The sequence below is a fragment of the Diabrotica virgifera genome, chromosome 2 (assembly GCF_917563875.1).
Source record: "Diabrotica virgifera virgifera chromosome 2, PGI_DIABVI_V3a".
Taxonomy (NCBI): domain Eukaryota; kingdom Metazoa; phylum Arthropoda; class Insecta; order Coleoptera; family Chrysomelidae; genus Diabrotica; species Diabrotica virgifera.
This window is the reverse complement of record NC_065444.1, coordinates 86,730,083-86,743,117: the sequence shown is the minus strand read 5'-3', so window position 1 is coordinate 86,743,117 and position 13,035 is coordinate 86,730,083. Positions and strand designations below refer to the sequence as shown.

The following is a 13,035-nucleotide window of genomic DNA, read 5'->3' as shown; positions in this document are numbered from 1 at the left end:
AATCCGAGTATACAGAACAGCAAAAGTAGAATAATTTTATGCGGGGACTTTAACATTGATTATGCTGCTGCTAGTGCTACACAAATATCCTTGGTCAACATATTTGAATCGTATGGTCTAACAATGCACGTTGATTCTCCTACAAGGATTACAAAAACTTCATCTACCATAATTGATTATACTGTCTCAGATTTTTCACCCCTTGATGTCCACTCTACAATTATTAATGCTGGACTATCTGATCATGAAGCAGTTTATACGAAGTTTAATATCTTGAGCAAACCCTCCTCGAAAACCCGACGTTTAGGCAGGATTTTTTCCACCCGGAACTTTCGTAATTTCCAAAATTTATGCTTAACCTCTGAGTGGCGCTTTCCTGCTATGGACGTGGATAATAATTTCAGTGCTTTTTTGGATAAGCTTGTCTGTATCTTCAATAAAGCATTGCCTTTAATTGCAATTAAGCCAAAACATCGCAAACCCTGGACTACTAAAGGTATCCGAATATCTTCCAAGAATATGCGTTCTCTTCTCTATATCAGAAAATTTACTACCAACGTTTCTATCACTGAATATATCACCAAGTACAGGGCAACCTATCTTAAACTTATAAAATCAGCTAAAAAAGACTACTACCATAACCGTTTGGGAAGCTCAAAAAGTGTTGCAAAAGAAACTTGGTCCATAATAAACGATCTTCGAAATAAAACCCACACTGCTAAAACAATTTCCCTTCCAGACCCTGAAAATTTAAATGAATACTTTGTTAATGTGAGTAAAAATATTACATCAACTAATTTGCCACAACAAGATCCCATTGCTTATCTCCCTAATTCAAGAAAGGTCTCGAATTCATTCTTTATAAAACCAGTCGATAAATCTGAACTGGTCCAAACAATCAATAGTATCAAAAGCAAAGCCTCCTGTAGTACTGATGGTCTAGCGATAAAAATTTTTTCTAATCTCCCAGAAAATGTGTTAGAAGTCCTCATCTCACTAATTAATGATTCCTTTGAGAAAGGTAAATTTCCAGAGTGCCTGAAGACAGCCATCATTATTCCTCTTCATAAGGGTGGTGAAATATCTAATACCTGCAATTATAGACCTATTGCACTACTACCGGTACTCTCCAAAATTATTGAGAGACTCATAAAAGCCCGACTTATGTCCTTTCTAGTTGAAAACAACATTTTATCACAAAATCAGTTCGGCTTTTTAAATAATAAATGCACCACTGATGCCATCTTTTCTGTACTACATGAGGTTTATCAAGCACTGAACAATAATCTTCACACTGCCACCGTTTTTTGTGACTACGCCAAAGCTTTTGATTGTGTAAATCGTAACATTTTGATAATAAAACTAAATTTCTACGGAATTCGAGGTATTTCTTTAGACTGGTTCTAATCTTACTTGGATGGTAGGAAACAACTGGTTAGAGCAAATGATACAGACTCTAGTCTCAAAAACATTGTATGTGGGGTACCTCAAGGTTCAGTATTGGGTCCTCTACTTTTTCTTATCTTTATTAATGACATCACTAGCTTAAAAATCGATGGAAAAATCTTTCTTTTTGCTGATGATACCAGTATCACTTGGAGCAACTCAAATATTGCAACTCTTCATGCTACTATAACTTCTGATCTACTTACAATAAAAACCTGGTCTGACTCTAATTTATTCTTGTTCAACGTAGATAAAACAGTAGCATTGTCTTATAAAGAAGTCCTTCAACCCTTACCTCTTAATAACAGCCAGATCAGTACCGTTGATTCTGTGAAATTTCTTGGTATTTTTTTAGACAGCAACCTTAAATGGTCCCACTATATCGATTTGTTAAAGAAGAAACTATCCTCAGCTTGCTATGCTATAAGATTTGTTTCGAATGAACTCAATTTAGCATCTTCCAAAATAACATATTTTTCTTTGTTCGAGTCACATCTTCGTTATGGTCTTCCTTTTTGGGGTTCTGGCACAGCTGCCCAATTCGATGTTATTTTCAAATTACAAAAAAGAGCAATTAGATATCTGTTTGGCCTCAGAAGAACAACACATTGCAGAAGTTACTTCAAAGATCACAGAATTTTAACCCTTCCATCTTTGTATATTTTAGAAACTGTTTGCTTAATTCGTAAACATCTACATGTCTTTCCACCAAGACCTAATCATGACTACTTCACGAGAAATTCTACGTTTGACGTCTATATACCGACCCCGTCCTCTGAGTTAGTACAGAAATCTATATTATATTCCGCAAAAAAACTTTACAACCATCTCCCTCTACAACTTAAATCTGCAGCATCTTTCCCCAAATTCCGTAAACTGACAAAAGCCTACCTATCTGAAAGACCATATTATTCAGTAGAAGATTTTCTTAATCAATAACTAAGAAATTACAGTACCCTTTGCACAAGTAGTATTTTTATTATCATTTTTTTTTTGTCTATATTTGGGTGTCATATGCAGCAGCTTAACTTTTAAACTTATTAATTACTAGGTAGACTATGCATTTGCAATTTACTTAAATTTTGCAATTGATTACTTCTGTTTAACCTCATTATTATTGTTATTATTGTAAATATATTGACGATTTATGTAATTTTACTAAATTGGATTGTTATTGTTTTGTTTTCTTGACTTTTTATAAGCTTTGTCGATAAAATTGTACAATTTTTCATGACAAAAAAGCATATTTCTATTCTAGCAATTCGATCACTGGTGAAAAATGGGGCAGAAACCATGAGCCTAACAGAGAGGGAAGAAGAAATGTTAAAAATATTTGAAAGAACAATGGTAAGAAGAATTTATGGACTAAAGAAAACAGTGCACGGAGATTATGAAAGGCTCTTGAATTTGGAAATAAGAGACATACTAGGAGGCGAGGATATAGTGAAAGCTATAAAAACCCAGCGATTACGTTGGTTTGGACACTTAAGAAGAATGGGAGAAGAGAAAGATGTTAGGAAAGTTACAATGTTGAACCCAAATGTAACAAGGGCGAAAGGAAGACCAAAAAGTAGGTGGGAAGACCAGGTACTGGAGGACATAAAAAGATTGAAAGTGCCAAGATGGAGACAAATAATACAGGACTGGGATATATGGAGGAAAATAACAGAGGACGCTAAGAGGAACCCTAAATTAGACTAGTTAACTGGAGGGTAGAAAGAATGTGGAGTGACTCACCACAATAAATGAGTCAATGAGCTCAATAAGAGTGGCTCTAACTCCGCACGGAGTGTATAGCCTGTATATATACATATCTGAAACAAAGACCTTCGATTAGAATTCAGAGCAAGAGCTCTGAGATGTTGAGATGCTACGTGTTTTGGGCAAAGAATACGAAATAATAAACTAAATGAAAATAAGAAAGTAAAAATACCTGGGACACGTAATGAGGGGTCAACAATATTAACCCTTAACTACAGATATCCCATTATTACCACGTAACAACAGATATCCGGCATTTTTACCGGTCATTCTAAAATAGGGTCGAAAAATAAAGTTAATAATAAAAAACAAAAAAATATGCATTATGTGTTTTTCTGGAGTCTCTAGATATAGTCCGTTCTTTAACGGTAAAATATTGCAAAACCTCTAAATTTTAAAGAACCGCTTGGATTGACATAAAATTTGGAATACATATAGCTAATAAGTCAAAGAAAAAAAGTGATATTGTGCCGATATGTGCTTTTGCCCTGGGTGTGGTTTTCATCCCCTCTTGGGGGTGAAAAAATATTCGTCCAAAGAAAGTCAGGAAATGGATAAACTGGCTAATTTTAAATAACTTTTGTTCTATAGAGTTTTTTCACTAAGTCAATACTTTTAGAGTTATTTGGCAGTGAATATGTTCATTTTTTCAACAAAATAACCACGCTTTTAGACGGTTTTTCGAAAATAACTCAAATAGTAAGTATTTTGTCGAAAAAAAATTCTTAGCAAAAATATAGCCTGTAAAAAATTTTAAAAAATGGTGTATATATTACGTCTCTACACCTAGTAGAAGCAGAGTTATAGCTACTGAAAAATAGGTTGATATTCGTCAAATTCCAAATGGAATATTTTAACGTGAAATAACCCAAAAATGAAACACATTTCGGAGAAAACTCATTACAACTTATTTAAAGTGTTTAAAAAAAGCTTCATTTTTGTTTTATAAAAAAAATTCTAGCCTCAAAATTAAACAAGTTACGCTCAAAATAAAGTTAGTCCCTTTTGGTTTTGGTAAAAAAATCGAGAAAATCACCCCCTAATTAGTATCTTAAATGAACTTTAATCGTTACGACTTCACAAGTTTATTGACTCGTGTATATATTGTTTATATGATCTGTAGGTTTCATCGGTTCAAAGTCTTTATTATTGAAAGGGCTGTAGCTAAAAGGGGTTGAACGAGTCACTGATCACGAATGTATGCAAATTTAGAAACACCAAATCTCAATCAATTTTTGTCTAACAGAAAAACAAAAAAATACGTGATATTCAGAAAAGCAAATCTGACTTTTTTTGTTTTTCGAGATTTTTGGTGTCTCTAACAATTTTCAAGTTATTTTGAAAAAAAGCATATTTTTCAAAATTTAAATTTTTAAAAATTTTACTTTGAAACCAAATTTTTTCAAAATTAAGCACTTTGAATCGATGAAACTTACAGATCATATAAACACAACATAAGTAAAATAATTTGTGGAGCGGTAACGATTAATTTCATTTAAGTTGCTAATTAGGGGGTGGTCTTCCCGATTTTTTTTTTGCAAAAACAAAATGGACCAACATTTTTTTGAGCGTAACTTGTTTAAATTTAATGCTAGAAACTTTTTGTAAAAACAGAAATAAAACTTTTTTAAATACTTTAAAAAAGTTATAATGGGTTTTTCCCAAAAAATGCTTAATTTTTTGGAGATTTCACGTCGAATTATTCTATTTGAAATTTGGTGAATATGAATCTATTTTTCATTGGCTATAACTGTGGTTCTACGAGATCCAGAGACCTAAACCTAACGTGTACACCATTTTTTTTTTACTTTTTTATAGGCTATATTTTTGCTAAGAACGTTTTTTTCGACAAAATACTTACTTTTTGAGTTATTTGCAAAAAACCGTCTAAAAATGTGGTTATTTTGTTGGAAAATGAACATATTCACTCGCAAATAACTCAAAAAGTGTTGACTTAGCGAAAAAGCTCTATCGAACAAAAGTTACTTAAAATTAGTCAGTTTACCCATTTCCGGACTTATTTTGGACATATATTTTTTCACCCCCAAAAGGGGGTGAAAGTCACCCCCAGGGTAAAAGCGCACATCGGCACAATATCATTTTTTTTCTTTGACATGTAAGCTATACGTTTGCCAAATTTCATGTTAATCAAAGGGGTTCTTTAAAATTTAGAGCAAAAACCGTGAAAAAATGGACTAATATGAGAAAAACGGTAAAATGAGTGATTTTACTAATATAATACAAGAATTTTAAAGCATAATCTATTAAAGCAGAAATTTTGGTAACATTTTTGGTCTATTGAAACAAACGGCCATAAATGCTATGAACAAAAATTTAGACTTTTTTTAACAAATAAACGTAAGATAGAATCACAAAGGAAACATAAAATAGCATTTTCGAAAATTTTAGATCCATGAGAAAAAATCTGCAAGAGGTAAAATTGTCATAGGCTTATATGGCAATTCCATTTTTGCAAAGTTGCCTCAAAATTTTTATCTTCAAATTTAACCTTCATTGAAAGTCCAGGATGACTACCACAGTCCATTTCTTTACTTTTTCCCTAAAAACACAAAAAAATAATATAAACATTCCACATTTACAAATATAGTACCCACATAAAAATACTTACTTAAAACAGACATCCGGTAATTTTTACCGGTTAAGATTTTTGATGTGTGCTACAAAAGAAAATATTGATAATACCCGCTACACGCTTTGACTATCACTGTTATACAAACTGCCCGAGAGGTACACATGAACTTGTAAGTGGTGAGGTTACCACGAAATCCGCCTTTTGGGAATGCCCACCGGTAAAAAATACCGGATCTCTGTAGTTAAGGGTTAAATGCTGAGACTGACAATAATGAGAAGATAAGAGGAAGAAGGAGTAAAAAAAATAGAGTGCCATGGTTCAAAAATTTAAGGGACTGGTTTAATTGCAGTTCTACAAGAGGTAGATAGGGTAAAGATAGTGATGATGATATCCAAATAGTGATTGGGAAATGGCACTTAAAGAAAAAGAAGCCTAGGCAATACTGAAAAACTGAGAGTAGTAGTCAAAGGCTGTTTTGATAAGACAATTATAGAACAAACACAAATTGCTCTGAGAAAGGTGGATAAATGGTGTAAAGTTGAACAGCAAGTTGAGCTGGTACAGCAGTTGTTACATTTACCAGAAAAAGGGTACTACAGGATTACATCCACTGGCGCTCAGTGGAGTGAGGTATCCATTTTAAAGACAAGTCAAGTACTTAGGTGTAATATTTGACCAGAAGCTGATTTGAAATCCACATATATTAAAAATGTCTTAATAAGTCTAACAATGCCCACTGGCAGATGTCGACGATTGCCTAGGAAGAAAAATGACTGTCTAAAAATGAACCTTTGGTTTTACATAATTGTTATAAGGCCCATTTTAAACAAAAGTACAGCTTTAATTTTGGAAATGTCGAAGGATATATGGGAAAACATGGAGTATGAAACCGAAAGAGGTGTTCTAGCTATGTTTGACTTTAGTCCAACATACAAGAGTTTTTCTCCTCATTCTCACAAATAATCATTTATGGTCTCTGTTGCTTAGTTAATATTATTTATTTTAGCCTTATTTTAATAATTACTCGATCACAATTTTGATAACATATATTAAAATATAATATATTTTGTATACATGCATGTGCTTGCAAAATCTGAAGTATCAACATGTGCTACAATATGTATATACCTATATTGTAAAAATATGCAATCTAAAGTTTATCAAATCAAATTAAAATTTTTTTATAAACAAAGATCTACTGTTTGTATCAGTGGCGTATCTGAAGATTGGGGGCCATCCCGCGGCAATTTTTGTGGGGCCCCGTATTATAAACATAACGACAACTAACAGTATAATTACTATAATATATGCAAATGGCACAATTTGGACTTTATTTTTAATTAGTCTACATCAGTTAGTGTTAATAGATTTTTTGGGAATAGATATGAAAACCTATTATACATGTCTCTTAATCCGACAAACCTATTAGTAGGTTGTTGCAACATTTTATTTAAATTTACATTGAAAACATTAACTTCAAAACTTTTTTTGTAAATTATTTTTTCGTCGCAATTGAGCTCATCGTAAAATTTTTTATACGTTTTATCCGTTTATTATTTTTAAATTTCGATAATATGTAATACCCCACTATTCTGCTATTCCTGCTGCTTCTGCTAAAGTTTCCAAAGACGAATTTCTCATTTCTCGAAGATTATCACGAGTTTATCCAAAAAGTTGAAGGGGGACCGGTAACTCCGCCGTTTCAGATTGCAAAAGTTTTGATGTTAGATTAACGAAGTTAAGTATTTCAGATTGAATAGTAATGTTAACGGCAAATTCAAAATTATTCATATGCTCTAATATTGCCTTAACTTCTAATTTTTCATCGTTTTTTAGATACCAAGAAAAGCTCGGCGCAAAGCCATAACAGCATTAAGTCTGGATGATCACCGGGTTTTACATAACCTTCTAAGTGTTGGCAAACGCGATGAATACAAAGATATTATAATAGTACATAGTGCATCTCATCTTCTAATACTGGCACTAAAATAACATATAATTTCTTAATTCTATCGTAAAAAAACCAACTCCTGTACACCAGGAACGGCATCATTCAACACTAGGTTCAGATTTAATTATGGGATGTAATACAATAAACATAGGAAGCTGTTTTTTTTTCTGCAGTTGTCTATGGAAAGGTGCTTTGATTGTATAAATTTTAAAATTTCATTTACAAGACTTTCTGCACTTTGGTCTAATATGCGAATAAATCCCAAAAAACTTTCAACAACATCTTTGGAAGGTGAATTATTTTTATCGCAAGTTATTTTTACATAACGGAAAATAAAACTAAGCTGATCGTGTTTTGAAACATCTTGAGTGGTATCAAGAATTATTGAATAAAAACTACTTTTTTTAATTAAATTAATCAATTTTTTTTTTCAGTTTCTTGAGCCAGCAATTTTATAACTTCGTTCTGAATTTGGGTGCTCAAGTCATTTGTTTTTAAGTTACTGTTCTTATCGACTAATTTAGCTAAAACAGGATCATATTTAGCTTATAAATGAACCACCTACAAAAAAGAATGTGTGTGTAGTTTGTACGCACGTAAGAAGTTATACTTCTATTATTATGATTTCACCGAAATTAATATACTTACAGGTTATTTGTATTTTATTTAAATATTAAACTAACTTTCTTTACCTACCACTTTTAAAAATTATTTTTAAAACGATACCAAAACTATAAAAAAAAGAATATGAATCGTCCCGGGATTTGAACCGGGGACCTCTTGATCGCCGGTCACACGCTCTACCACTGAGCTATATACTTTTTGCTTTGACAGGTTACAAGGTTTCTCATACATACTGACAAATTTAATAGACCAAGGGAAGTGTACAAAAATACTTTAAATATACTTACTATTATTATTATAAAATATCTTATTCCCGAGGAAGTCAAATCCAAAGACACAAAAATTATAATAAATAATACATTTATTAAGAACACTAATATCTCCTTTTATATGATATTATAATATTACTTATTTGCGCTGGCAGCGCTGATACACACATATAGTCCGTCCGCTATAACTTTTCCCATGCGGTACGATTCATTTTCAATCAAATTAAGTCAAAACAGAAAGTGAAACGTACGCCGATGTGTGTAGTATATAGTATAGAGCAGCGATACTCAACCTTTTTCTTTCCTGGGCCACATAGTAGCTATTGCCACAGCTTGCGGGCCGCAATCAACATAAAGTAGTATACAGGGTGTTTCATTGGGAAACGGAAATACTTGAATGGTGAATAGTGGTAAATGAGGCGGTTCTAGACATACTAAATTTATTGCTCCACCGACTTTATAACCGAGTTACCGGGTGTTTTATCAATTTTTCCCATTTCTTTCTGAACCCATAACTTTAGGACCACCTTGTATACTTTTTGATATTTGGTACACATATGTCATATTTAGCCACCCAACAACTAATCACAAGGAAAATCCAGGTCCGGATGAAACAAAATTATAAATCCATTGTGACCTTGAAACAACACCCTGTAGGTATTGATGTGATCTTGATTTTTGATATGAGATAATATTCTTATATGTCACTTAATTTAATCAATGTATTAATACTAATCTAATTAATTAACCAGATCACATATCAATATGTTTTCAATCTCAGGGCGAATTATAAATTAATTACTTACTTTCGTGGCTTCTAAATATTTCTTAATGGTTCCTAATCGGGATAGAAAAGAAAAGAGTAAAAAAAATACACATATGGGTTACAATTATAATCAAAATATTTTTTATTTTATTTAAAAGGCAATCAATGCTTAATATTTGCTATTTCTTATTATTCTTAAACATAACATTTACAAATGGGAATCTTATTTCCTTTTGGTTTTCAATTGAAAGTTTTTATTAACATTTAACTATTAGGACTTATTAGGAACAACTCTATTTAAGTTTGATGAAGCTTTTCTGATATAATTGATTATGTTATTCAATTTTTTATGTGGAATTTAATACGAAAAAACCCATACATTCATGTCCAAACAAATGAGACTGACCTTTTCCTGGTGAACTGAAAATGTCCTCACACAAAACCCGTTTCCTGCTATCCTTGGCTGCGATCAAACCTCGTCCTGGCTTCCAGTAATGTTCTCCTTTGAAAAACTAGCTCGAATAGATCTCGTTCATGCTTCTGTCGTGATGCTGTGTTCTACCTTTTTCGAAACTGCTATCAGCTACCGGGACACTCTTGGCTCAAGGAGGTTCTTTTACTCTCGACCTGGCCTACTTCTCGTTCCACGATAGATACTCCACACTCACGGAACTACACCGGCTTTCTCACTCTCCGTACACTACCGTCTACTACTCGACTTCACTTCTCGACAGCTCAAAACATTCTGCTCTCACTTTGTCATTCATTCCCCTACTTTCTAAATATCCCTTCCAAATTCACAAATCAATCTTCCACCACCAACTCTCATTCGTAATATTCCTCAAAACCAATTTTTAATCTTTCTAAATATGCTTAATGGATTTCAAAAGAAAATATTTAATTCCCATTCTAAAATACTTTCTAACTATTTACAAATTTTAATGACCTATTCTCTCTTTCAAATGAGTCTTATTTAGCATAGGCTAATGATCGAAACCTTCCGCGAAAAACGATAATGAACTATCATCTATTTCACTGAGTTTTATTTAGCATAGGCTAATGATCGACCTTCCGCGAAGAAACGATAATGGTACGCGTCATTCACTTTGTTTATTCTAAGCACATTGTTCCGAGTTTCGTACGCTTATTCTAATCACTTCTTAAAATTACATATAACAATTTGTTGTATACAGGTTGTTTTAAATTTATATGCCCGTGGTTGAGAAAATTGAAAATATTTTATATTAAATTGAATTCTGTTTATAATTATCAAAATTTAATTTTCATATCAAATAGAAATATAACAGTATATTGAAATTTTCAAAACCCGTTTGCATATTTGAAAAGAGCTTTAATAGAGCCATTTTTTGCGCAGACAATTCAATGACTTTAATTTTGAAATTATGTCGAAATTTTTAAGAACACGTACTTTCAAAACAAAAATTTCGATATAATTAGTTCAAAATTAATGTCATTAAATTGTCTGCGCAAAAAATTGAAGCGAGTAATTAAATTTAGTTTTTATGCTCTTTTTAAATGTGCAGACGAATTTTGAAAATTTTAATATACAGGGTGTTGTTTCAAGGTCACAATTATTTTAAATCTTTTTTTGTTAATCCGGACCTGAATTTCTCTTGTTATTATTAAATGGGTCGTTGCAATGTAGTAAATTAGTTTGATTATTTTTAAAATGAGTATTTGCTCATTAACTTCAATAATTTATTATTAAAAGTTAATATGTAATACCTTGCTTTTTAATCAGATTTCTTAAAAATTTCAATATAATTTAAAATTAAAGTCAAAATTGTCTGCCTCACTCCCAAACACGCCTCAAACACATCGGCACACTATCAAATAATTAGAGAAAACACGTGAAAATTGACAAATAATTTGATCACAGGGCCCTTTAGTTAGACTTCGGGCCGCATAAAAAGCGCTAGGGGGCCACATGCGGCCCGCGGGCCGCAGGTTGAGTATCACTGGTATAGAGTATACAAAATGTATATACAGATCGACGTTCGTTTCAATTTATGTTTCGACTTAATTTGATTGAAAATGAATCGTACCGCATGGGAAAAGTTATAGCGGACGGACTGTATCTTGAAAGATCAGCAACGAAATACATACTGTTACTGTCTGTGTGCGCATGCGCCTGGCATTATAAAATTTCACTCTCGATTGTAATACCGGATTTATACTCAGCCCTGTTCGGCAGGGAATTGGACAGGGAAGTGGGCAGCGTGAATGTGTAAATAGCTCACTCGGGCTGCTGCTCGTCATGCTATTGCTATTGCACCTACATACCCCAAGAGTCGGTTTTCTGTGGCGGAAGTCAAAGGGAGGCAGCGCGAGGACGAGTGGGTATTCACATTCAACTACTGTCTCACTTGCCGCCGGCAAAGCGTCAAGTGAGTAAGGGAGCAAGACGATGCTATCATCACATTCCTTTCTTGTGAGTCATTCGGTAATGAGTTGTGAGGACATTGACGAGGAACTGATGTAAACACCTCACTCGCATCGATATCGTATTTCGGGCAAAATTTCCGTCAACGACGGCAGCAGTGGCAATAGCTGAGTATAAATCCGGCATAAAGAAGTATAACTTCAAAAATTACCTTTTTGGGATTCACTTTCATCTAAACTACCAGCATGTCCACGAAACGCTAAATTGCAACCGGAAAGAGTAAGAGTTAGGTCTATTGCCCGCTTCATTACTTCCTTCCAAATTCCCTATTTTGATGCTTATTAGGAAAATATGTTTTGGTCCCCAATTTAAAAAACGTAGAAATATTGAGCATGAAAGCTTTAAGGGGCCCCTCCCAACGTCGCCCCCCCCCCGGCCTTGCGGGCCTGTCAGCTACGCCACTGGTTTGTATATGTACGTAAGCATCGTTACCCAAAATTTGACGTCAAATATTATCAGCAGATCATCAAGATAATTCCCAAAACTTTTTTCCCAGCAAAAATACTAAGTTGCATTAAGATGCCACGAGAAAATATTTTGTTTTTGTTGTTATACTATTATTGATAATTGTAAACCGTAAAATACATAGATGAAACCCATGGGTGACCGTTTCCCAATATGTATATTTATATCTTTCTGATTATGCGTATTATTTAAAGAGCTGATAAATGACTCATTCTTATATTACATTGTAACGTATCGCCAGAGTGTAAGATACTCCTATTGTGTCGTCGGCCTGATGGTGTGTGTGCTTCATAGATAATAAATCATATTGATGGCCGTGATTTTTTACAATATTCCAAAAAATATAACATGTGCGTTAGAACTAATATATTTGTGAAAAATTAACAGTGAAAGGGAATATGAAAAACAGTGATGTGAGCAGGTATATTCTTTGTCCTTTATTTTGTTACTCTCAGAATGAAAATAATTATGAATTAAAAAAATGAAGCTTATTTACAGCTGGTAATATCCAACGTAATATCATATTTTTTTCTTCTTAAATCAGGCTAATCTCTTCATAAGGCCTTTGTACCATACCATGTCTTTTCTTCCTTAAACTCTAATAAGTTTTGTGGCCTCAGCTAAGGCCAACAGTTTTCTTATTTGTAGTTTTAGGATCTCTTCTGGTTCAAACCTCATTAACCAGTCAATTCCTGC

At 33.1% G+C, this 13,035-nt stretch overlaps 1 protein-coding gene across 5 annotated transcripts in view; it reads left to right on the top strand.

Moving 5' to 3' along the window:
- LOC114331819 (protein croquemort) overlaps positions 1–13,035 on the top strand; it is a 317,116-nt gene that overhangs the window by 169,449 nt on the left and 134,632 nt on the right. The window contains exon 1 of one of the 5 annotated variants that reach the window (XM_028281484.2): positions 12,562–12,760. The exons of the other annotated variants lie outside the window; for them this stretch is intronic. Within the exon in view, the coding sequence (XP_028137285.1) occupies positions 12,738–12,760 (23 nt within the window). The 5' untranslated portion in view covers positions 12,562–12,737. Of the gene's footprint in view, positions 1–12,561; positions 12,761–13,035 lie in introns of those variants that run through there. 5 annotated transcript variants of the gene reach the window in all.